Source organism: Periplaneta americana, chromosome 1 (genome assembly GCF_040183065.1).
Source record: "Periplaneta americana isolate PAMFEO1 chromosome 1, P.americana_PAMFEO1_priV1, whole genome shotgun sequence".
Taxonomy (NCBI): domain Eukaryota; kingdom Metazoa; phylum Arthropoda; class Insecta; order Blattodea; family Blattidae; genus Periplaneta; species Periplaneta americana.
Window position 1 is genome coordinate 104,875,001 of NC_091117.1, and position 27,936 is coordinate 104,902,936.

Here is a 27,936-nt window from a genome sequence, read left to right on the forward strand (position 1 = left end):
AGAATAGTATTTAAAATTAGCTTACGCGTGTATCCATACGCATTTGTAAATTTACATTGCGCTAAATTATTATAATTCTGTACTGTAAAATGAATAACTTTGATTTGTTATTTCACTCTTTTTAAAGTCTTAATCTGTGTGTTCTTTACATGACATTTGATTTTCGCTTTCTATCTCATTCCTAAAAAATTAAAGCATAACCATTTATTTTACACGGTTGTTTGTACTTTTATTACAATTTTTTTGTTTTCTTTTGCATGATATTTATTCTTTATTTATTGTCAGTTAGTAGATAAAAGTTTTTTGACATGTATGTTCTTTGACTCGCTGGGTCTCCTCTGGGAATTAGTAAAGCGGAAATAAATATTAATATAAATTTAAAGTTTAAAAATATGGATTTTATAATAAGAAATTCCCAGTAACTAACAACAATGTTAATTCGTTTAAGGTGGGAAATTATTGGTCACGAATAGACCTAACATGTCAGACGGCGCCAAACTTGCTACACTTACTGCTCCGTGTGGCCGCTTCCATTTAACTCAATGCGGTCTATAATTCCAGCTACATTTGTCGCAGAAAGTTGCTACAAATGTCGCTACGTGTGGCATGTCATGTGGCCACACGTAGCGACATTTAACGCAGAAACTAGCAGTAATTGTAGCGCCCGTGTGGCCACCCACTTTGCGACAATTACGGCAGCTTCATTTGTAGCAGAAAACCTGCGACAAATGTAGCTGGAATTATAGGCAGCATTGAGTTAAATGGAAGCGGCCACACGGAGCAGTAAATGTAGCAAGTTTGGCGCATCCCAAGGTCGTGTCGCAACTCGAATGGGTCCGGGTCCATTTTTTCTGCGACATTTACTGCTGTTGGGTGGCCACACGTAGCGACATGGGTGGCTACACGTGCAGCTACATTTGTAGCAACTTTCTGCGACAAATGTAGCTGGAATTGTAGACCGCATTCAGTTAAATGGAAGCGGCCACACGGAGCAGTAAGTGTAGCAAGTTTGGCGCCGACTGACATGAGGTCTATTCGTGACCAATAATTTTCCAGCCTAAACGAATTAACATTGTTGTTAGTTACTGGGAATTTCTTATTATGAAATCCATATTTTTTAAACTTTAAATTTATATTAATATTTATTTCCGCTTTACTAATTCCCAGAGGAGACTCAGTGAGTCAAAGAATATACATGTCAAAAGACTTTTATCTACTAACTGACAATAAATAAAGAATAAATATCATGCAAAAGAAAACAAAAAAATTGTAATAAAAGTACAAACAACCGTGTAAAATGAATGTTTATGCTTTAATTTTTTAGGAATGAGATAGAAAGCGAAAATCAAATGTCATGTAAAGGACACACAGATTAAGACTTTAAAAAGAGTGAAATAACAAATCAAAGTTATTCATTTTACAGTAGAGAATTACAATAATTTAGCGCAATGTAAATTTACAAATGCGTATGGATACACGCGTAAGCTAATTTTAAATACTATTTTCTTAATCTTACTCCTGTTTTTTGTTACTTCACCAGAAGGAAAGTAAATATCGCCACTAAGTTCCTTTCTGGTAATTGAATTTGCAGCCAGGCATACAACACCTTGGCATTTTATTCAGGCTTAATGTATTTAAAAGTAAAACAAGTGACATTGATGGGTGCAGTGAAATTTGTCTCTTGAATTATTTATAAGATATCGCAATTTGTAGCATCCCGCTTATCTTTTAGCGTTAAAATTTTCTTTTGTTGGTAAAAAAAACTTTATGAGACATGAAACTGTAACATACTCTAAGATTCACATTTCAGTTTCCCCCTCCCCCGAAATTTAGTAATCTGAAAAACGTTATCTATCATGTTTAAGAGGACGTAAACTCTTTTTTTCTATAGGATAAGATGTAGGCCTACAATGGGAGAAAGACATTCTGAAATTTGAAGGAAAATGCGTTCTTTTAATGGTTGAAATTCTCAGTATGTATATGTAATCATAACAACAGAATTAACTTGTGTTTATGCGGGAGTGAAGTAGAGAGGGAGATTGACTTTTAGATGGGAAATTATTATCATGACAGATTTATAACAATACGATGCCAATATATATAACAAATTTTGTTACTAACAATACGGTGCCAATAAATATTGCTTCGCTTATGTATAGTCCAGGCTAAGTTCCCTATTTTTTTAACTCTCTTCAAAATATCTTTCTTTGAAAAGTACATACATTTTTCTTCTTTCAATTTCGACATAAAGAATTCTTCAATAATAAAATATATACAAAAGCGTTTTAGCAAGCCGTTCACAGCAATTTGTTTGGTAAAAAAAACGTACAATTCTTTTGCAGGACAGACCCCACAAATCAGTATTGTTTATAAATATTATTGTGTTATAAAGACATTTCCACTTTGAGTTGTATTTTGGGATATAAGGGTCAAGTTTAAATTGCCGCAACGTCCAATAAGAATTCTGCAAAACCAAGAAAAAGAGAACTTTTATGATAGATGTGTTTACTTAGACTCTTTTCAAAATACCGTTCTTTGAGAGTACACATTTTTTTTTCTTTCATTTTCGACCAAAGGTTTCCTTCAATAATAAAATCTACATAATAGCGTACCAGTACACCCTTCACAGCGACTTCATTTGGTAAAAAAAAGACACAATTCTTTTTACAAGACATCTCTCAAATATGTTACAAACAGATTGCCTCTTTGAGTTGTGTTTTGGGTCATGTTTAAAACTCCTTTTTACTTGGAGATGCTTCAGAAATTCATGTATTGGAAAGGGAAGAGCATGTGTAATCTGTAACTTCTGGTGAAGTAACAAAAAAACAGAAATAAGATTAAGAGAATAGTATTTAAAATTAGCTTACGCGTGTATCCATACGCATTTGTAAATTTATATTGCGCTAAAATATTGTAATTCTCTACTGTAAAATGAATAACTTTGATTTGTTATTTCACTCTTTTTGAAGTCTTAATCTGTGTGTCCTTTACATGACATTTGATTTTCGCTTTCTATCTCATTCCTAAAAAATTAAAGCATAACCATTCATTTTACACGGTTGTTTGTACTTTTATTACAATTTTTTTGTTTTCTTTTGCATGATATTTATTCTTTATGTATTGTCAGTTAGTAGGTAAAAGTCTTTTGACATGTATGTTCTTTGACTCGCTGAGTCTCCTCTGGGAATTAGTAAAGCGGAAATAAATATTAAAACAAATTTAATGTTTAAAAAATATGGATTTCATAATAAGAAATTCCCAGTAACCTACAACAATGTTAATTCGTTTAAGGTGGGAAATTATTGGTCACGAATAGACCTCATGTCAGACGGCGCCAAACTTGCTACACTTACTGCTCCGTGTGGCCGCTTCCATTTAACTCAATGCAACTTTCTGCGACAAATGTAGCTGGAATTATAGACTGCATTCAGTTAAATGGAAGCGGCCACACGGAATAGTGAGTGTAGCAAGTTTTGGCGCCGTCTGACATGTTAGGTCTATTCGTGACCAATAATTTCCCACCTTAAACGAATTAACATTGTTGTTAGTTACTGGGAATTTCTTATTATGAAGTCCATATTTTTTAAACTTTAAATTTATATTAATATTTATTTCCGCTTTACTAATTCCCAGAGGAGACCCAGTGAGTCAAAGAATATACATGTCAAAAGACTTTTATCTACTAACTGACAATAAATAAAGAATAAATATCATGCAAAAGAAAACAAAAAAATTATAATAAAAGTACAAACATACGTGTAAAATGAATGTTTATGCTTTAATTTTTTAGGAATGAGATAGAAAGCGAAAATCAAATGTCATGTAAAGACGCACAGATTAAGACTTTAAAAAGAGTGAAATAACAAATCAAAGTTATTCATTTTACAGTACAGAATTACAATAATTTAGCGCAATGTAAATTTACAAATGCGTATGGATACACGCGTAAGCTAATTTTAAATGCTATTTTCTTAATCTTACTCCTGTTTTTTTGTTACTTCACCAGAAGGAAAGTAAATATCGCCACTAAGTTCCTTTCTGGTAATTGAATTTGCAGCCAGGCATACAACACCTTGGCATTTTATTCAGGCTTAATGTATTTAAAAATAAAACAAGTGACATTGATGAGTGCAGTGAAATTTGTCTCTCGAATTAGCTATAAGATATCGCAATTTGTACCACCCAGCTTATCTTTTAGCGTTAAAACTTTCTTTTGTTGGTAAAAAAACTTTATGAGACATGAAACTGTAACATACCCTAAGATTCACATTTCAGTTTCCCCCTCCCCCGAAATTTAATAATCTGAAAAACGTGATCTATCATATTTAAGAGGACGTAAACTCTGTTTTCTATAGGATAAGATGTAGGCCTACAATGGGAGAAAGGCATTCTCAAATTTGAAGGAAAACCCGTTTTTTTAATGGTTGAAATTCTCAGTATGTATATGTAATCATAACAACAGAATTAACTTGTGTTTATGCGGGAGTGAAGTAGAGAGAGAGATTGATTTTTAGATGGGAAATTATTATCATGACAGAATTATAACAATACGATGCCAATATATATAACAAATTTTGTTACTAACAATAAGTTGCCAATAAATATTGCTTCGCTTACGTATAGTCCAGGCTAAGTTTCCTATTTTTTAACTCTCTTCAAAATATCTTTCTTTAAAAAGTACATACATTTTTCTTCTTTCAATTTCGACCTAAAGAATTCTTCAATAATAAAATGTATACAAAAGCGTTCTAGCAAGCCGTTCACAGCAATTTGTTTGGTAAAAAAAAACGTACAATTCTTTTGCAAGACAGACATCACAAATCAATATTGTTTATAAATATTATTGTGTTATAAAGACATTTCCACTTTGAGTTGTATTTTGGGATGTAAGAGTCAAGTTTAAATTGCCGCAACGTCCAATAAGAATTCTGCAAAACCAAGAAAAAGAGAACTTTTATGTTAGATGTGTTTACTTAGACTCTTTTCAAAATACCGTTGTTTGAGAGTACACATTTTTTTTCTTTCATTTTCGACCAAAGTTTTCCTTCGATAATAAAATCTGTACAATAGCGTACCAGTAAACCCTTCACAGCGACTTCATTTGGTAAAAAAAATACACAATTCTTTTACAAGACATCTCTCAAATATGTTACAAACAGATTGCCTCTTTGAGTTGTGTTTTGGATCATGTTTAAAACTCCTTTTTACTTGGAGATGCTTCAGAAATTCATGTATTGGAAAGGGAAGAGCATGTGTAATCTGTAACTTCTGGTGAAGTAACAAAAAAAACAGAAATAAGATTAAGAAAATAGTATTTAAAATTAGCTTACGCGTGTATCCATACGCATTTGTAAATTTACATTGCGCTAAATTATTGTAATTCTCTACTGTAAAATGAATAACTTTGATTTGTTATTTCACTCTTTTTAAAGTCTTAATCTGTGTGTCCTTTACATGACATTTGATTTTCGCTTTCTGTCTCATTCCTAAAAAATTAAATCATAACCATTCATTTCACACGGTTGTTTTTACTTTTATTACAATTTTTTTTGTTTTCTTTTGCATGATATTTATTCTTTATGTATTGTCAGTTAGTAGGTAAAAGTCTTTTGACATGTGTATTCTTTGACTCGCTGAGTCTCCTCTGGGAATTAGTAAAGCGGAAATAAATATTAATATAAATTTAAAGTTTAAAAATATGGATTTTATAATAAGAAATTCCCAGTAACTAACAACAATGTTAATTCGTTTAAGGTGGGAAATTATTGGTCACGAATAGACTTAACATGTCAGACGGCGCCAAACTTGCTACACTTACTGCTCCGTGTGGCCGCTTCCATTTAACTCAATGCGGTCTATAATTCCAGCTACATTTGTCGCAGAAAGTTGCTACAAATGTCGCTACGTGTGGCATGTCATGTGGCCACACGTAGCGACATTTAACGCAGAAACTAGCAGTAATTGTAGCGCCCGTGTGGCCACCCATTTTGCGACAATTACGGCAGCTTCATTTGTAGCAGAAAACCTGCGACAAATGTAGCCCGTGTGGCCGTACCCTTAGCCCCAAATATATTCCTAAGAACCTTATTCTCAAACACCCTTAATTTCTGTTCCTCTCTCAAAGTGAGAGTCCAAGTTTCACAACCATACAGAACAACCGGTAATATAACTGTTTTATAAATTGTATAATAATAATAATAATAATAATAATAATAATAATAATAATAATAATAATAATAGTAATAATAATAAAAATAATTAATAATAATTATTATTATTTCTTGGAATGCCACAGGGGGAGAAAACCGCTGTGGACCTGGACCATGGCCTTGCCCAACAAATGTTATAAATCGGAGGTACACTGGGGATTGAACCTGAGTCCTCAGGATTATAAATCTAATGCTCTAGCTGCTATATCACCGTGGAGACTGTTAGTTTTGTTTATACAAACGTGTATGTTCAATTTATGAATATTTATTTTATATTTTTTTAAAGTTTTTTGGGACAATAACTAGGTTTATTTATAGTCTATCTACGCGCATTTTGCATTTTAAAGAATCGAAGAACAAATGTAACTTTTTGTTCTCAAAAGGAATTTTATTGTGTTACATTTCTTCGGATCAAATTTCTGCACACACATAGAACAAAACTAAAATTCTTTCAATCATTTATTATAATAACACACTGCTCTCTTAAATTGACTGAGCATATTGGGAATTAAATCAATGACTTTCCCAAAACACGCTATGAAATTTTTCATATAAAAATTATTATCTCGAAAAGGAAGTAAAGACGAGCAAAATTGTAGACTATTAAATTTGTTTCTTTGAAATATCTCAAAGAATAACCCCCTGTAATTAATGATATTACTTACAGTCACTCTGTATATCAGAGTGTATCTATGTATGTGTCCATAAATGTATAGACGTATTCCTGATACCAAACCATAACAAAAAGTTCATATGGGCATGGGTCCGCAAACCAATCGTTAGGGAGTTATGGGTTTTTTGGTATTGGTACATGTGATACGTTTAACAACACACATTTACAAAAATTGCTCAAAGTGACCTCCTCCTGCTTCGATGCATGCACTGAGCCTGCGATCCATGCTTTGCCGTACTATGTGCAAATGTCCTGAGATGTTACAGATTTGATGAAATTTGCTACCATATTCCCATCTGCTAGGCCATAAATGTAGTGCATATCCGTCATTTCTCTCTCTGAATACATTTTGTGATGTGATGAATGTTACTGTGAATGACACAAAACGGAACAAAAGGCAATCAGACAAAACAAAACAAATGTCATGATCAACTGTAATGAAGAAAGTGGGAAAAATGCAAGTTTGAGGTGGATTACATAATCAGGAGTCACTACAGGAAATTCCTTTCATAACTCCCTAACGAAGGTTTGCGGACCCATGTTCATATGAATCTGTTATGTTTTGGTGTCAGAAATACCCCCCACATTTATGGACACATATATAGATACACTCTGTATACAGTAGATACTTTTTGGAGACGGCCGGGTAGCTCAGTTTGTATAGCAACTGGCTACGGGAAGGAAGGTCCGGGGTTCGATCCCGGATGGTGACGGAATTTTCTTCTTCCCAAACTTCCAGAACGTCCCTCAGGTTCACTCAGCCTCTTACCAAATTGAATATCGGATATTTCCCGCGAGTAAAAGGCGGACAGAGCTTGGTGCCGACCACACCACCTCATTCTAGTGCAGAAGTCGAAAAAGCATGGGGCTCTACCTCCATGCTCCCCAAAGTGCCTTCATGACAAGTGAAGGGTCTATCTTTATATACATATTTTATTTACTTCTCCTGAACAAATCAAATATGTCTGCACGAAATTTTTCATGTAAATTTAGCTCTGTTTTTTTTAAATATCTCTTAGAGTTCGAATTAAAAAGAGTCCACTGTGCTTTATAATTAATGTAAGAAATGTCAGAAATTTAGTGGTCCTTCTAATCGAACCGTCCCCAGATTTGCGTTGGCCGAGGAACCTGTCGAACCATCACTGAGGTTTCTTCATTATGATTAAGTTTTGCCAATCCCATTACCGTCCACTCCCCGACATTGGAAACCTGAATCCGCCACTGCTTCAGTCTCGTTGAACTATAGAAACATCATCCTCCATTCAGAAAACTATCTTTATATTAAATTAATATAGCTGACTTACTAAATATTGTAACATATTTCCTTTCCTGAAACATGTCGTGAAAGCCAATATGGATCCAGGAGTTTCTCCAGCCACTCAGGTTGCTCGGATGTTTGGTCCACAGATGTTCCGTTGCTTTTACTTCGTCGTTGGAGTTATAAATAAGGAGATGAGCACCTTCTGAGTAACAAACCTCCACCGCCTCACCCCATGATTTGATGTTGGTGTGAATTTTATAATAACCAAGTCCTGGAATCAACTCGTAGTCAGGTCCGGGCGATGGTTTTGTAGTCACACCTGCAGAAAGCATAACAAAATTAGTATTTATATAAATTTAGTGTAACAGACAATTTGACAGTGGAGAATTGCACAATCTTTACCGTGAATGTTTACATAAATTTAAGTATAATAACGGATGTAATGAATGCTCTGTATTTTTGTCATTTGAATGTACTTAAATTTATTCATGTGAAACCTAATCGTTATTCTAAATCACGTAGAAAGTAATGGTAGATCAGGAGACGTTCGAATTGGAACTTTTAATTTCCGGCAAATAAATTAAGAAATAATGCTACACATTTTTTTACAATGTTTCTAAGTTTAATTCTGTCTTCATGATGAGGCGAAGAAATAGAGGTGACTAGAATACTAAAAGGTGTCTGACATACTAGGTGTCTGGCGAAGAGAAAACACAGTACTGCGCAGATAACGCGTGACTCATGCATACAGACAAGTTCTCATTCCCACCAAGAAGTCAGACTGTGCTCGATCAGTAGCTCAGTAGCTTCAGTGACTCTGTTGTGTGGAAATATGTACTCGGTTATAAGTGTGTGATATTCTTGCTAAACATAAACATTGGAGAAGTTGCCAAATACAGTTTAGTAGAAAATTTTCAAATTCACTCATATCTAGTAGGTCTATGAGTTCACATATTAGCAGCGAAACTTCGTGCAACGATATCACTGCTGAATAAAAGAAAACTAAACATAAGCTTCATTCCATACAAAGGGACTCCGCATAATAACAAACATAATGCAAAATCCCGACCGTTGATTGGTTCCTATGTTCCTAACTCCTGTACTTGAGTTATGTCGTGAGTAGTGACGCAGCTGCGTGTTATCTTATCACGCTCATTTCCAAAAACGGTACGTCCTCGTCCCGCCTATAACTAGTTACATTCTTTATTCGCAGACTTAGTATAATTAGTTTTTCAACTACTTCATACTTCTTTTCCGTGTTTAGAAAAACAACATATTTTCTATTAAGTTTTCGAAAATGTAGAGCACATTATGTTTTCAGACTGAGTACTAATAATTAACTTAGCGTTCTAGGCGCCAAAAGGAGGTTCTTTGTCCTGCAGCCAATAGGATGATATTCAGACATGTGCATTTGTTTACATTCGGAGTCACCTCTATAAGGAATGAAGATCGGACATGTTCTTACTGAAGACAAATTGGACGAGTTAGATGCCTGTTTAGAAGCTGGTCCGAGAAAGTTTATTTGTAAGTTAGCACAACATACCAATCACAGATTCTACCAGAAGTTTAAGGATACCCCTTCGAAAGAGATGTTTCATTCCTGTCCTTATACTTATGTGAAATCCCCTGATTATAAAGTTATCAAATGGAAAATGAAGTTCTTTTACACATATTTTGAATTACGTAATTTATCGAATCTCAAAAAATGTAAATAAAATATATTTTCAATGTCACAAAAGAATGGAACGTACCAGATATATTTTAATAAAGCAACAGGGGCTGAATTTTTAATATCTGAAAAGAGATCACTGTAGTCCTGATTTGTTATAAAGAGCTGTGGATTGAATTACCTGTTATCTTTCCCGAAACAGTGGCCACGATAAGTAAGGTCTCCTCTTCCTCGCAGGCCACAATGGTCTGATCAGCATCCAAATCCCACATATCGTGATCATTTATACCATGTCGTAGCGAGACCTACAAAATATCCCATGTCAGTTACAACAAGAGATATTTTACGGTACTTGTGCTGAGAAAAGGAATTTCGGTTTTTAGCTATACGTGTTCAAACAGGAGAGGCTCATAACGGGAAGGACTTGGCTGTGAGATCAAACTGCGCATTCGCGGACTTCTCATGCATTGTCAGCGTGATCCTTAGCTGGATTTATTTTCGCGTGCACATTAGAGATCAAATCAAGAAGTTCCCTTCGTACTCCGGATGTACATCTTGCATATGAACCTACGAAGGCTAGGTTTGGTTAGTTTAAGGTTTTTATTAACCAAATCTGCGAATGCGCAGTTTGATCTCACAGCCAACTTCTTCCTGTCGTGAGTCGCACATGTTGAAACTCGATACGTTTCGGTACTTGCATATTTCTTTTCCAAGGTTATATTGCTCAAGATATGAATGGCCGCCTACTCTGAGAGGTCCTAACTAGCTCAAAAAAACTAAACTAGCTAGACAACTCACCCATTAGTGTAGATGAGTATTTACTTATTTATTTATTTATTTATTTATTTATTTATTTATTTATTTATTTATTTATTTATTTATTTATTTATTTAATCTGACAGGATTAAGACCATAAGGCCTTCTCTTCCATCCTACCAGAGAGCACATATAAATACAAAAAGAACTGCAAACACTGATGAAAATAATACAAATTAAATTAAAGCCCTATAGAGGGTCAACAGGGTCAAAAGAACACTATAGAGCTCTCATCGAGCTAATACAAGAAAACAACAGAGATAGCTATGATGATAGTGATAACTGAAGTAATATTACTCTGAAAACGGAAATAGTTCTGAAGCGTTAGAGATATGAAGTCCTGTTTTGTGGGTTAAAACAGTCGTAACGGATGCAATAGAAGAGGCAACTATTAGTCTCTAACAACATTAATCTGATGATAAAATCTGAGAATAAACTGTAACCTCGATAATTCGAAATAATTGAGACCAGGAGTTGTTCGAATTATCAAACATAATATTATGTAATTACTCTACTGTCTACTTCTACTTAAAAACAGATTGTAAAATAGTATAAAATATATAAGATGGTAGAAGTCAGTGTCTTTTTTCTTCCTTCCTTCCTTCCTTTCTTTCTTTCTTTCTTTCTTTCTTTCTTTCTTTCTTTCTTTCTTTCTTTCTTTCTTTCTTTCTTTCTCTTTTTCTTTTCTTCCTTCTTATTCTGCTTAGCATTCCCTTTTATCCGGCTTACATACCAGTGTGGATAGGGGAGGGAGATTCATTGGATCGTACACTATGCTTCTCACAAATGCGGAGCTCCTTGGTCATGAAATCGATATGACGCAGGACCACCACTGAGACATCACAGGACAATCACAAGACAACGAACAGCCAATTCTGTGACTGAAAATAATTTTTTTCATTGCCCATATCGGGAATCGAATCTCGGACTACGCCGGACAGAAATCAATGTATGAAGTTCATTATTCAAACAGCAGTTATACCATAGAGAACATCACAAAGAAAAATGACAATGCTATCAAAGAATACAAACATTACAAATGGTCTTAATTTTTTTTCTCTCTCACTGTTATTTACACTCGCTTTAACATCTTTGGTCATATCGCGAGTTAATCTTTTCGTTGAAATCCGAAGGCCTGTGTACTATTGTTGAGACTGGTTCTATTGCTGTGAACCAGATGGCGACTGTATATGCATTACTGATTTGTTATGAATATGATTTCGGAAATGAATGAGGCCAGTGACACTCAGGGATGCTGTGGCCCAAATTTCCTGGCATTTGTCTTACGGTTGAGGAAAAACCATGAAAAACCTCAACCAGGAAATTCAACCGACCGGCAATCGAACCTGGGCCCTCTGTGTAAGATATCAGTATGCTGACCCCTACACCACAGAGGTGGTCAGGTCTTTGTTATGTACCTTCAAAACAAGGAAGTTTAACGAAAATAATCGTTTTTGGCATACGTACATGGAAACTGCTATTTTTCATAACACATTATTGGTTATAAGTTCTTTGCTGTACACGTACGGCAATACATTGTTACGATTCACTTTTCCGCACACTTGTCTTAGGCCGGCAGCGTACTACATCGGACATTTCGTGTTGGGCAGGACGTTTTATCCCGGACCTTCCGATGTGACGGTGAATAAGTGATACCGTCGCGATTGAAGTATATCACTGAAAGGAAGTTTCTGTCTTGGAGCCAATATTGCCAATTCGATTCTTAAAAATCCGCTGTGAAGCCGTGCAGAAACCGCTAAATTGCTATATTGTCAATGTAAAATTATATTATTTTGCCGCTGTGAGTGCTAAAATACCCGCTAAATCCCTATATCAGCAATACAAATTTCATAAATTTTACCCGCTAAACTAACGCCGAAAAACGCTAGATCTAGCGGAAAACTGCTGAATTGGCAACACTGCTTGGAGATACAGTAACGGCCTTACGGAAAATACGTTGGGTCAGTGAGAAAGAACATGCGAAACACTGCCACTGCCACATTGGTAACAAGTTTTTTCTTGCCCTACATATGTAACATATGCTTCATAGTTAGAAATGATTAAGAAGGATGGAATAGGTTTTTAAACTGACATGACATGTACTATACGTATACTGGTATCGGCCGCGAAATGGTATCTATTTGCCCATTTTTCATTAACAATGGTTTGTACTTTACCATAATTCATTCATGGATTGGTGATCCTGTCGTTTGACTCTTCCGGTAGAATGTTAAAAACCCTAACAGTAGTCATGTCGTCATCTCCTTATGTTATTGTAACTGACACAATATCCCCATTTAGCAATTTTATAGTTGTTGTATCTTTATTTTCCCGTAAATAATTTTCACAAACACTGCTACTGGTAAATTTAAAATAAATCGCATTTTGTTTACTAACTACATAGTTGAATAGCTTGCAAGTCCGATTCTCGTACCTGTAAAGACTTTGCAATTCACTGATGAAGTTCTATTGCTGTTGGTCGTTGTTGTTCCTTGTTGAATGCTGCTTTCATAGTATTAACTCGATTAATTTTAGAACTCATATTCAGTTCACTATAAATCAATGTACTATACAGAACTGAAGAGTGCACTGCTATGCTTCACTCTTACAACCTCGCCAAGCGCGGTCAGAGCGCGACTCCGACTAATGATGTGCCAAACAGAAATAAAATAGGCGTAAAAATAGTTAGACTGATACTTAAGATTATAGCTGACAGAAGTTTTGTACAAACCTGAGACACCCAATGTCCTGTTTTATTCCGCTTATTAGCAATGGCTAACTTCATGTTCGTCGAGCGAGAAGATTCGCATTCAGGATTCGCAATGTTGCTGTAAGCACTTGCCCACCATGGCAAAAAGCAGAGAATGAAGCAAAAAGTCAACATCACTCCTAAAATCATGGAGGAAAGCATGTCATTTAAAAATACCTGTGAATATTAGAATCACAATAACTAGAAAATGACACATATCTTCCCATTATACATGATTACACGTTTTACGCGTTTCGCAAAAATTTCTCACGTTACATATCGCATTACATTTCATAGCCTTTTTATTTATATTCAAGATTTGATTATAATATATTAGCCTAATATACTGTGTGTAAAAAGAAAACAAACATTTATTCCAATATGCATATTCAATATTACTCGTACCTTATACCGTAATTTGTGTAAGCAAATTGGCGGACAGTTTAGCTAAACAAGGATAAAAAGTGACGCAAACATTTAGTTTAGTTTTTTTGGTCCAATTCCAAGGTTCTTAACCTGGCGCAGATCGCTACAGGAGCATTTTGTTAAGTATCAAATTCAAATGGCAATTACACCGAAATGGAAAGAGTTGCAAGTTTGTCCCTCTCTCTAGCTGATTTTATTAGTGTTGACTATTACCTGCTATAAGAATTTTCTTCGAAAAATACAAGGTACTATGTAGAGAAAATATTTGTCAGACCAGTAGCTGAGTTATGATGAAATAATTACTGTCATATTTTCGTAAAATCATTGGCCTTTTATGCTTTTCGAATATATCAATTCCATTTATAAGTTCCTAAACCTTTACTTAAATACAAATATTTCGCCAGAGAACTTACCATTTTATAAAATAAAATAAAAACATGTAATTTGCAGTAGAAAAGCCAGTTGAATACGATAGGACCGGGAAATATTAAAGCAGATATGAACATTCTTTTCAATAAAACTATATATTGTGATACATCAAAAGAAAGCCCCAAGTCTTAAGAAACACGTGTTCTCCCTTCAGCTCGATATTTCATCCCTCTCAAAAGTTTTAACAAGAACAATCCAGTGCTTTGCTAGTCTTGGAAAAATACCGAGTATGCGACCATTCGAACTACACTTTATGTAGCGACTTCTCCCGGGTTGACTTGCCATTATTCGCCCCGACTCGACGAGCGTGTTCATTCATGCCACAAGTGCCGAGAAACGTAGTCCACTTAGTCAGAGACTATTTAGGGTGCACCACAGGTGATGAATCTACATTACATTCATCATGATGATGGAGAGTTATTTGGATGTCACAGGGAAACCGAAGTTTCCGGAGAAAACATGTATTGCTTGCAGGGACGTCGCTAGGGGGGTGCGAAAGGGTGCGCAAGCACCCCATAAAAAATCGGAACAATTCTTTCCGCACCCCAAAGGTTATTTAAAGCCCTGATTTGGGCAATTTATTAAAAAAATACTAGGCATAAGTTATTTTGAAGAACAAAAAACGAACATATTCCTGTAAGTGTGTAAAACAAATTTCATTGAACGCGAGAAATAAAAACTAGCCATTATTCAAACTGTACATAACATTTGACATTTTACACGATTCACAGTTTAAACTCAAATCAACGTTAATCTTGTTTTTATTCCATCACTAAATAGCGTTACATCTGCTTGAACGCAGTTAGCATTGATATGTATCGGTGCAATACAGTCGACTCGACAATGAACATTCCCGGATGGTAAACCTATACGTTAAATTAATTATAATTTTTCAATATATTTAACATTTTTATTAAATAAAATTAACATGGCTATAATCTACGTAGAATAACAAGAATGTATGTGAAGTTTCAGGAAGATTAAATGAATTTGAATTTTCATATGACGTCTTATTAGTTGTGTTACGAACTGAGCGCGTATCATGACAATAATGTACCTATGAGGAAATCTTCCATCATTGCGACAGTGCAGTATGCAGTTGACTTCTAACATAGTGAGTGTGTTCTTACGAGTTACTTTTTTTTTTAGTAGGTTATTTTACGATTCTTTATCAACATCTAGGTTATTTAGCGTCTGAATGAGATGAAGGTCATAATGCTGGTGAAATGAGTCCGGGGTCCAACACCGAAAGTTACCCAGCATTTTCTCATATTGAGTTGAGGGAAAACCTCGGAAAAAACCTCAACCAAGTAACTTGCCCCAACCGGGAATCGGACCCGGGCCACCTGGTTTCGCGGCCAGACGCGCTAGCCGTTACTCCACAGGTGTGTACTACGAGTTACTAGTTTAAATAATATTTTGTTTATAATTATAAGATATAAGTGATTTGGTTGTAAAAAGACAAATTCTACAGTCTGTTATAATATCTACCGGGCAAAAACGTAATATTTCGGACTTATTAAAAAAAATTACGCAGAAACAAAGAAAAGTAAGTGAAGATGAAGATGTTATAAAAGAATTTGAAAGTGAAGTGAAAGCGATAGAATATGATGTACTCGCGCTTAATGAGAGTGAAAAGGGCTTCCCTCTCGATATAGCTGAATCAGTTTCCGACTGTTCTCAACATTTCGTGTTAAATGAATACCCGAAAAGAACATTTGGGAAGCAGGAGAAAAATTTCCAGTCTGAATGGTTTAAAACGTTCCCCTGGCTGGAGAACAGTGTTTCCCAAGATGCTGCATTTTGTTTCGCGTGCCGTTTTTTTCGACTGAGAGTGGTCGTTGTTCGTCTCTAACAACGAAGGGCGGAATAAAGCTGAAAAAAAGCACTATCCGCCGACACAGAGATAAAAAACATGAAAATGTTGAATCACATAAGAATAGTTATGCTGCATGGGAGGAATACAGACGCATGAAAATAAGAGCTCCACAAACATCAGTTGGGACCTTGATAAGCTAAGCATACGAAATTAAGGTGCGAGAAAATCGTATGTTGGACAAATAATAGAAATCCTCAGGTTTACTGCTATACAAGGTATCGCTCAGAGAGGCAACAATGAAACCCAAGATAATGAAAAGCGCGGAAATTGTTTAGAGTTACCACAGCTAATATCTAAAAACAATCCCATTGTACAAAACAAACTAAAAGAAAGGCCAAAAAATGCTAAGTATACTCATCCATCAATTCAGAATGAAATCTTAAATGTCATTGCTTGTGTTACTCTTGAAGTTGTGAGCAAACAAATAAACAGCGCTATTTATTTTGCTATTTATGGTAGACGAAACTAAGATGTAAGTAAAAGTGAACAGTTATCTGTCGTCGTTCGTTTTTACTGAACGACAAAATTCATGAACGCTTTTTAGGTTTTAGACCAGCTAGGCTAACTTGTTGGACGCCACTTCACTTTGTATAATAATAATAATAATAATAATAATAATAATAATAATAATAATAATAATAATAATAATAATAAACAGATGTATATTATGTACGCAAGTGCATGAGAGAACATTTTGGTTTTTTTATGTACCACATTTTTACAGCTCACACCCCATTTTTTACAGCTCGCACCTCATACGCACCCCCCTTGCTCTGATCCTGGCGACATCACTGGTTGCTTGGACCACGGATTTGTCCAACACAAGTTATAAATTCAGGATAGATTAGGACTTGAACCCGGGACCCTGGCTTATAAGTATACTACACTAGTAATGAGCCACTGTGGCGGTTATGTGGCAGAAACTTGTAATGGAAATCTGACGTATTTTCAATTTCACTTAAAACTCATAAATTAATAAGTAATAAATCTTCATAAAATGTTCATACAATGAGAGACGATAAATGAGGGTTAAATTTGACACTTTTATACTCAATAATATTATAATTTAAAAATGAAACAATTGGTTTATAATGGCCTATCTAAAATAAGATACAATAAATGAAGCACAAAACATCAAATTGATTGCTCATATTACTCTACAAATATTTGAGAACTTCCATTTGACTTAGAGTAGGCTTATTTATATGGTGAATTGCGATTTATTTGTAAACCACTAACACAAGTTCGATCAAACACTGCACTAGTTGATTAGTGGCGGTGGAGGACATACACTAAATCCTTTATCCTTTTCAATCGAAGTTTAGAAGACAAATTAGAAAATGCATTTTTCTTGCTCTGGACTTTCATACTTGTTTCACTCTACCCCTTTTGGTTTTTGGTTCAGTTTTCGGCGGTTTACTTGCACGTTTTCTTTCACGCCACACTTTCGTTCGTTCAGCCTTTGGCTTCGGCATATTTTCTAGGAAAAGGCTTCTCGATTTTAGACATCACAACAAGTTACAGGATTTTAAACAAGAAACCATTCATATCAGGGAAAACTGAATATTAAGTCTTTTATCACAAACATATCATTTCTGTATCAGTGAGTATTAATCAAGTTAATATATATATATATATATATATATATATATATATATATATATAAACTGGACTTATTGAAAGTTTGTAAATTTTATGAAGAAAGCAGTTCGTAAATCTATATCACTATTGAATTAATAATAGTTAACACAAAGGTGGCTAATTGAAACGTTTATGAAGAGACTCGATATAGAACTTTTTATAGGATGTGATAATGCTATTGATTTCCTATATAGATTTATTTTATAAATTAAATTTGTTATGGTGTATGTCCCGAGAAAGCTGACTGAAAGAAGTTTTCTTATACATTTATAAAAGGATACAAACAATAACGATTTCGAGAGAGATCAAGTTGCTTAATTCAAGGTGAAATTTATACATATATACAGTAATTAAAATATTTCTTTATAATTATAAATAATCTTTAGATGTGATGAGGATAAATTTGGCGGAGATTGGAATGATTTTCAATAAGGTTGCTTTTCCTGTGAAAGCTATTTCACCTTGAAAAATTTTGCAGGTGAACTTAAGAAATTTTAATGTTGAGATCTATTTAACTATTAGTGACTTCGTATAAGCTTTTGATTCACTGATTAAAATATCTTAAACTAAAGCCTGGCAGTAAATCAACAAGTAAACACATTTCATTATTTGGACTGCAATGTAGGTTTCATACTATGAAGATATACTAGACCTATTAAACTCACAGTGGTGTGTTTCTAAACACAAAAGTACCCTCGCTCTGGGATTCCTGTAGTACCGGTAGTTGTTTTCATCGTCGTCATCATCATCTTCATCTTCACCATTTTCGCAGGAATGCTTAGAGAATGTCAGACGAAAATTCATGGATTCGAATCTAGATCAAGAGGTTGTTAGGTCTGCAGAGTAGATAAATTGTTTAAATGTGAGTAAAGTATGACTTTTTATAAATTCAAAATTTGACGATAATATACAGCCCTGATTAAACTCCACAAATTGATTTAAAAGGCAGATATAATAGTAAATCTAAATAATATAGAACCATATCAGATCAAAAATATACAAAATCCTTTTCGGCCATTTTTACCTTATAGGCAAGTAGATTTGCATGAGTAATACAATACAACCAAAGGTGGTTAACAACAGGCCACATAAAAGTTATGGGAAGAATTGTAGAATGCACGCCGTTGGAATATGGACAGAATGTAATCATACTAAAATACTGAATATGGAACCGATTCTTCACTATACTCAAAATTACGAAAGTAACTGAAAAATATAGATATGCAAAGAGTCGATCTTTTTCGAATGCCAACATTTAATTTACGATTACATTTCGAAAGGCTGTAAAGATTGGGAAGATTTCTCAAGAGATGACTACAAACGAACCGTGGAGGAATAATATTTAACTTCTTGCTACCTGATCCCCTTCTCTATCTACCTTCCTCATTCCTTTTCACCACTTTTAACATTTATTCGGCTTATCTATCTGTCTACTTAGCTCGTCTGTAGGAACTGATTGACCAACCCACCCACCCACCCACCCATCCATCCATCCATCCATCCATCCATCCATCCATCTACCTAACCCATTACATAATGTTGTCTTCCTGAATAGCAACCAACAAACTAATCTCAATGAAGCAAGCAAGAAACTATTCAAAGTGTAATAGTTTGTACATAAGATATAAAATGATAAATTATTTGCAATTTACATTGTATCCATTACTTCAAAAAGTTCTGCTTACATTCAGTAGTGCTGTGTTGTAAGTGTACACTGGAGCTTGTCTTCAAACTTCATAAACTCTTATTCCTTCAGCAGAGCACCATAGTTTATATAGGACACAAGGCAGCGTAAGTATTGATCTTGTAATCCTCTCACACAGGGATAAGCTGCGATTCACAGCCATTCGCTTATTATATCTTGTTGTGGAGAGATTTAGTATTATCTAATTAAAGTATTATTATTGGAGAGAAGAATTAAATACACAATGTCCTTATTCAGATTTATATGCAAATGATTATTTCGTTGTATATAGTGTGTTCTCTAATCAAGCCCTCATAAATTACCTCTATGCTTTTGTCATCATTACGTATCTATAATTGAAACTGAACATCAGTCAGAATTTGCCAGGAAATATTCAATTTGTGAATCCATATTGCAAAAATAAATGGTGTTCTTTTCAAATGTATCTGATTTCAATTTCCTGTAAAAAGTAAGAGTTCAAGATTTACCGTATACATACTTCCGCAGATACGATGACGAGCTGTAACTTTCGAGCATAATATTATGGTTTTAGCTTATATCTGTCCTTTAAGACGACCCCCAACTATCAGCCGTCATGGAAAAAAGTGAATGTGAAAACAGTAATAAGATTCTTCAAGAAGTTCGGAATTTCTAACGCTATGGATGGCACAGAGGATGATTTGTTATGGAATACTGATGACGAAGAAGAATTCGACTCTCAACATTCACTCTTTCCCTCAGACAACGAATGTGAAGATTTCGCAGGATTTTAAGTATAGAAGTAAGTGATTTGTTGCATTTTGCAGTATAATGGTTTCACTGTAGAATTTAGAATTTCTATTTTTGTATCTGCCTTATAAAACTACTCCCCGGTATTATGAGTGTTTTTTTTAATGATCCAACTATCGTTTTGTCTGCGGAAATACACCGTAACTAAGCAACAGGTACTGGAAAACTCATCAGATTTAATTCTGTTATGTTTCAAAGGTGATGCTGTGGTTTTCTGAGATAAAACTGATTGTGAGGGTGCAAAGAAAGTTTAGGCAAATGTTTAACTGGGGTTCACTGACTCATGAAACATCAAGAAATGGCATGATACATTTTTAGCAACTGGAAATCTGTTAAAGATGCATAGTTGTGCTCGTAAAGTATTGGAGAGGCTGGTGGACAACACTCAAGCAGCATTCACATCATCAAGCATTGTAGATATGACATGGAACAGACCAGTCATGTAACTGTGAGAAAGACAATGGACTTTTTCCGTGATAGATTGGGGCATTGTTTAGCTGTGAATATTTCCTACAAAGTCACCGGTGTAGCTCAGTCGGCTAAGGCGCTTGCCTGTCGATGCGAAATTGTGCTCGGCCGCGAGTTGGATTGATTACCTGGTTGGGTTTTTTACGAGTTTTTCCCCAACCGTAAGGCGAATGTCAGGTAATCTATGACTAATCCTTTGCCTCATCTCGCCAAATACCATCTCGTTATCACCAATCCCATTGACGCTAAATAACCTAGTAATTGATACAGCGTCGTTAAATACCCAAGTAAAAATAAATATTTTCCTATAACAGTGTTTTGAACATGAGTACATTACATAATTTCTTTCGTGGGCTGACTGTACAAGTTTATATGTCCAGTATCAGTAGTTGGGTCCTTGCCGCCACGTATGTTGCACAAAACAATAGGCAAGTACAGGTATGTGTTCAATGTGACCGAACACTGGGCTCTAATCATACTCGTAATACAACTGCCTTCTTGTTTTCATTCGCCTGATGAGCTGATGAAATGTTGGTAAAAAGGATTTAAGATCGAAAATAAACTCGTAAATCTTATAAATATGCCGTAAAAGCATTAAAATATTGAAAGTATGATGCAATCATAAAAAATGGCGAAAATATGTAGTTATATGCAACATAAAACCATGCTCAATAAACTAAAAATTGGTCATTAATCGTACAGATAGTGTATATGCAGTAGTTATAAGTAACTTATAACCTCCTGTACAAAGCATACGAGACCTGGTGATAGTTGATAACTGAGGAGCAAACTGTCAACTTCAGTGTGTCATCAGTTAAGCACTCGTTCTCCACCTTTGTACAAGGGCCGAAATCGGTGCATCAAATTGTACGAAGACAGCAACAGCTGACATGATCTGTGTTGATGGTGTGAGGAAAGTGTAACGGTGATGGGTCATAAAAGTCGCCACTGATGAGGAAAGCTGAGCGAGAAGTTTTAATTAGTTCCGGAAACCAGGAACGAAACGCGTGACATGCCGGCCAGTTTGCGGGCTGCCATTACGCAGGCATCCGTCGTAATAATTGTGTGTCAGCAATTGATAAATGACAAATATGAACACAATATATTAAAATTATTCATTAATTGGTTATTGTGACATACTGAAAACTTCCACTACGAAATTGGAACAAATGTAGTTACTTATAATATACCAGTACACATTTTAAAATAGGAAATGCAAATGGGTTATATTTTATTTCAATAATCGGTCCCATAAGGCTTACTTACATTTTATTTCCGCTTAAATATAGCCTACATTTCACGATACTTAAAAAAAGTACATTGTGTCCGTAAAGTCATGTTAAGGTTTTAAGTTTAATATTATATGATTACATTGACCTGAATGAATAATCAAGCACGATGGGGATGTGAAACCGCCACTAAATGAAAGAAATGCAGAAGTGTTGACGTGAATATTCTTCGTTCGAAGTGTAATTGATGAGACAATACTGTAACATTTTTAGCGTAGCACGAAGTTCAAAACATCTCCGATGAAGGCTACATTCGCCAAAGTGCACGTGTGCCGCCATCTGTCGAGTGTTGTGTAATTTATTTGCAAGTGAATAAGCAAAGAGCTTCTTATCGAATAAGAAACTAGTGTTATCTGCGTACTGGACAAGTCCATGTACGAGAGTGCTTCAAAAAGTAAGGCAACAAAAGCTCCCATAGACAGACTTTATTTCACATGTAGGTATACCGATACACAGTTATGAGAGGACTGGTATACATTGCTTTTCAACATAGTCATCATGCCAGTCCAAATACTTGTTTCAACGGTAGACCAAGAGAGCACGGAAGAGATTTAAATAATATTTCAAGTTTTCTGCTATAATGACACTATCGTCTATGAGGTTTGCTCAGAAAAAAAATGTACTGTACCTCCTTCCATGGTAGCTAAACTGGAGAAGTGAGGAAAGATAAATAATTTGATTAATAATGCATTCTTAGTTTATTATAGCTATACAAACAGAAATTTCAGAATCAGGTTCATTCTCCCGTGTATGGGGAGAAAAGTGTTAGTAGAATGTCGTTGTGAGCAGATGCCTCAGTTGAATGATGTGTAGGATGAAGTTCAGTTTGTGGATTAGGTACATGCACAGAAGATTAGGATTAAAAAAAAAACTCGAGTTGGTGCGAGAAACAGAAAACTCTGATGTCTTTCGCAATTTAAGTGCATGAAACGTACCTGATGATGGTTCATCTGTCTGTACCAGTTCCTTAGCGCTTCGACGCTACTATCTTCTTTATTTCTTTCTCTAGGTATTTATTTTTTTCAATCACACCTTCACGATTTGCATTTGACTTAATTTTCTAAAACACACCCAGCAGTGTGTGAAGTGACGTATTTCACTTGTTTTTATTCACAATATGGCGCGTTAGACTGGTGCCATAACTCAGGTAACATCTCGTGTAATTGAATGAAATACAGGGTTGTTTCCGATCTCTGATAACGAATTTGAATGACATCATGTGCGTCAGAAGTCATATCGACAGCTGAATTGCGGCGAGAGGTGACAGACCAGTAGTGAGTGATTTCATAATCAAAGTGCACAGTGTATCACAGTAGCAATGCCCAAGAAAATCGAGCCTTTTTAGGAGGGGTACATAACAACCCTTTCCGATGCCAAGTACAGTTACGTGAAAATCATAGGAGCCTGCAAAATCTTGTGTGTACCTAATAAGACTGGCAAAGCTCGGATGGGATTAATTCCAGAGTGGAAAAAGCAAGAAAATCCATCCGTCGCCGTCACAAGTCGCCGCACCCCACGAGATGATACAAATTAATTCCATTCGAGCTTTACCAATCTTATTAAGTACACAGAAAATGCCTTTCTTGGAAATAACGAAACCTCGTTTATTGTAGGCTTTTTTTTATTTTCACTTAACTGTACTTGGCATTGGAAAAGGTCGTAATGTATTCCTCCCAAAAAGGCTCGATTTTCTTGGGAATTTCTGCTGTGAGTCGCCGTGCACTCTGACTATGAGATCACTCACTACTGGTCTGTCACCTCGCGCCACAGTTCAGCTGTCGTGTGACTCCTGACACACATGATGTCGTTCAAATTCGTTATCAGAGATTGGAAACAATCCTGTATTGTAATATATCCAGGTTATTCCATTCCTTGAATGCTCTACGTCGGAGGTTGTATCACAGTCTTATTCAACCATGGCTGCTCCTTAAAGTACTGACGGAAATACTGATGAGCGCTTCTACATTGTCAATATTACTGTCAGTAACCCCACCACTCTGCAATACTGATGGAAATCCGAATCTCCAGTACTGGCCGCCATTACAACATTTCAGCTCACACATGGTAAATATTACTGACAGTATTTCTTAATACTGACTTTATTACTGACCTGTAGAATCTACATAACACTGTCCAAGCTATATAAACACAATATGCATACATACATACATACATACATACATACATACATACATACATACATACATACATACATACATACATACATACATACATACATACATACACCTCAAATACACTCACTATTTGTGTAATTCCTGTCATAATGCAGACATACATCCACTTTACATTAACTGGGTGTCCCAGTGTCCAAAGGGTCAGTATGTTCCTCATCATTCCCCTCACACAAATAATGCGTCGCCAGGTTCGGAGTGACATTCGCCTCAGCATTGCTGATGTAATTATTGTTGGAAAGTGCGTCGCACGGCGTCCTTCAATTCATCAACGGTGTCGTATCGTTTCTGTGCAACAATGCTCTTGTTGAAACCCCACAGCACATTGTCAAAGTTTATGAGGTCAGGGCTACGAGGTGGCCAGTCGAGAGGAGCTGATAAGTTAGGTGACCCACGGCTAATCCAGCGTTGCGGAAATCTGTGGCAATTTGCTGTGGGGTTCCATCAAGAGCATTGTTGCACAGGAACGGTACATCATTGATGATTTGAAAGACACCGTGCGACGCGCTTTTCAGCAGATTATACCAGCAATGCTGAGACGAATGTCACACCGAACCTGGCGACACATTATTTTGTGTGAGGAGAATAGTGAGGTACGTACTGACCCTTTGGACACTTAGGACACACATTTAGTGTAAAGTGGATGTATGTCTGCATTATGACCGGAATTACGTAAATAGTGTGCATATTTGAGGTATTTATAGAGGGTAACCTGACTTTCTGCCAACCCTGTACACTCTCTCTCTTTCTCTCTCGTTCTCTCTACGTAGAAATATTTTGAAGGCGAAACCCCCGACTAAAAGATTCGTTGTGGTGGTCAAGTCTCTTAACAGAGTCGTTGTGTCCTTCATCCTCTAAACTGGTATTATTTGAGCAGCCCTATGAGGCGAGAGAGTAATTATTCAATCAACAGATCTGCCGTACCAGAAGTCGAGCTGCGCGAAACAATAGACACTCAATCACGGCAGTATTCATCACACGTCTAAATGAATTACATTTCATTTACAACATGGCCAGATGGCTCTGCTTTTGACAAACCTCTAATTATACATTGTGGCGCACTTTTTTCTCTTCATCCAGTGGCGAATTCAAGAACACATGACTGAAAATCAATATATATATATATATATATATATATATATATATATATATATATATATATATATATATATATATATATGCGGCATCTAATCTTCTGACTTTAAAATAGTTATTGCTTGCTCCTGAAGCATGATTTCTGACGTGAATGCATCCATAAGTTCTGTCCATTACTAGGGTACCATCCCTGAAAATCGAGAGACACGTTTTCAGGCCAGTTTTCTAGCGTCTATAATAAAATTTCTAAACTACGCGACATATTTCCAATGAAGTAAACGGCGATTGACAGACGATCGATCATTGTATTCAACGTGATCTTGAGTTGGAGCGGGTGACGTCATCTAACAATACGCGGGAGGGGGAATTTGAGGCACGAATGGGTGGGTTGCATAATAGCGGGGCCGTTGTAACTCTAGAATGCGAAACGATAGAACGTTCATAGTGGTATCAAACTATTCGTAAGAAGTCAGTTACAATGTCAATTGAGCAACAGTCAACAGTCGACAAGCTAAATAGGAAAAAATTATCGAGTGAAGCTGTGTGATGAGAGAAAATTCCCAATGACGAGGCATATGCAGTGCAAATGGGAGCGGGCGTATAAGTAACAGATACCTTACTTTCAACATTCCATTCCGAGAAGCTTATTGACGCATAAAACTTGCGGCTGTGTCTTCTTATAGCCTACTCCGATTTTTTTTAGGATGATTTTGTGTTACACATTGGACACAATAATAATCACAGGCCTGCGACGATTTTGCTACACGGAATTTTATGTCACGAAGGTCAACTTGAATATCCTGGTTTCGAAAGTAATACTAGTTTTTGCATAGTTTTCTGTATTTAACACGAATTTGCCATTCTAATATTACTATAGAATCGCTGCGCGTCCGCCTTGTACATGGTATATTAAATCATTTAAACATATCAAATCATTTGACTTACTTTACCACTATTTGTGTTTTCAGGTTGTCATATTTTTAATTGAGTGTAAGTTCTTCCCGCGACCCTGTCCTACATCTGTTTCTGGTCCCCAGGTCCCAACATCTTAAGGTATAAAGATATTGCAAAGGCGATAAAAAATTCTTTCCTCCAATGTAACAGTATGAACCTATCTCTCTCATCTTCAGTAGAGTTTAAATCTCTTGTTAGTTGCTCTATTTTAAACGTGTATTGTGTTGTGAATTTGTACATGGAAAAAAATGGCAAGTTCGAGTGGTAAAATTAAAGAGACCGTGTGAACAATCCGAACAATTTTTATTACATGTGAACGTTATGCGACAAAGCAGCAGGGAAGCAGCATTACTCCATTGACCAAGAGTTTGTATTTAGCCTATTTTAAAACGAAATTAAGAGATCGGTACAAAAATGTTGCTCCACTTATTGTGCGTAAAATTAGTGCACAAAATCTAAGATAGTGACACAACGAGGTTCGTTCATTTATGCCCTCTAGTGTTTCTATGATTTGGCGTAAGCGACGTACGGTTATGAGTTATGACTGATATTTTTGTCCATGCGCTGTGAACTGAATGTGTGGGGTATTTTATTGGGACAACAATGAGGGTACACCAAATTTCCAGGCTTTTGTGTGAATAGGACTCTGAGAAGTTATAAAATGGGACTCTGGGAAATTACAGATTTGCCGAGATGAAAACCCTTGGTGCTAGAGACAAGAAATGTTGTAACTTAAAATTAATCGCCTACTATTTAAGTCAGAGAAAGTTTTGTTATCTCCCTTACATATCAAACTATGAAGTAATCACACAAAACTTTGTGAAAAAGTGGTCATTGTTTCCAATATCTTGTTCAGAAATTTCCAATGCTGTCAGAATCGAAAGTGAGAGAAAGTGTGTTTGATGGCCCACAGATTTGCCAACTTATTAATGATGCTGATTTTAGAAATACAGTGGCTGACTTAGAGCTTCAGGCTTCGGATTCATTCATGAATGTAATTAAGTTTCTGGACGATGTTAAAGATGATTGATATTGGCATATTGTGAAAACCATGCTTGAAATGTTAAGGGCACTCGGATGTAATATGAGCTTGAAGTTACACGTGCAGATTCATTACGGAGTAATACATGATTGAAAAAGTAAATCAATATGAATTTTTGTATAATTTTAAGTGCTCTAATTACAGAGACTTGAACATGAGAAATATATAATGGGAGGAAATAGGAAGAGATTTGAATATGAGCAGTGAATACTATAATTATGTCAATTTATCCAGTATTAGTAACTAAATCATAGACTGAACTAATCTTTTTACTTCCATTATTATTATTATTATTATTATTATTATTATTATTATTATTATTATTATTATTATTATTATTATTATTGTTGTTGTTGTTGTTGTTGTAGGTACAGCAGTGTAGATGTGACCATATAAATATTAAAAATGCGTATTAACCATAAATATTATTAACAACTACAACAATAACTGTATTGTTAAACAAGTATCTTAATTTTGCGATCTATTTCGACGAACAACATTTAATGACAGAGCAAGAAGAAGGCAATGAAAGCTCACAGCAGCAGTTGCAATAAAATATAATAAAGTAATGGACAATGATTATTATCGTTAAACTGTCTATTATCAGGGTTCGTTCAGTTGTACAACAATGGACATTATTCAAGAAGCCACTTCACGTAGGTATGAAATAT

General features: G+C 35.5%; 1 protein-coding gene across 2 annotated transcripts in view; it reads right to left on the bottom strand.

Annotated features, from left to right (window-relative positions):
• Positions 1–19,526, bottom strand: part of LOC138699440 (hemolymph lipopolysaccharide-binding protein-like) — a 31,575-nt gene extending 12,049 nt beyond the window's left edge. Inside the window, exons 1-5 of one of the 2 annotated variants that reach the window (XM_069825319.1) lie at positions 19,438–19,501; positions 18,418–18,588; positions 13,360–13,517; positions 9,994–10,117; positions 8,187–8,462 (exon numbers count right to left, since the gene is read on the bottom strand). In XM_069825319.1, coding sequence (XP_069681420.1) covers positions 8,187–8,462; positions 9,994–10,117; positions 13,360–13,512 — 553 coding nt within the window. In that variant the 5' untranslated portion in view covers positions 13,513–13,517; positions 18,418–18,588; positions 19,438–19,501. Of the gene's footprint in view, positions 1–8,186; positions 8,463–9,993; positions 10,118–13,359; positions 13,518–18,417; positions 18,589–19,437 lie in introns of both variants that reach the window. The other variant, XM_069825310.1, reaches the window with a different exon arrangement.
• Between the last annotated feature and the right edge of the window lie 8,410 nt (positions 19,527–27,936).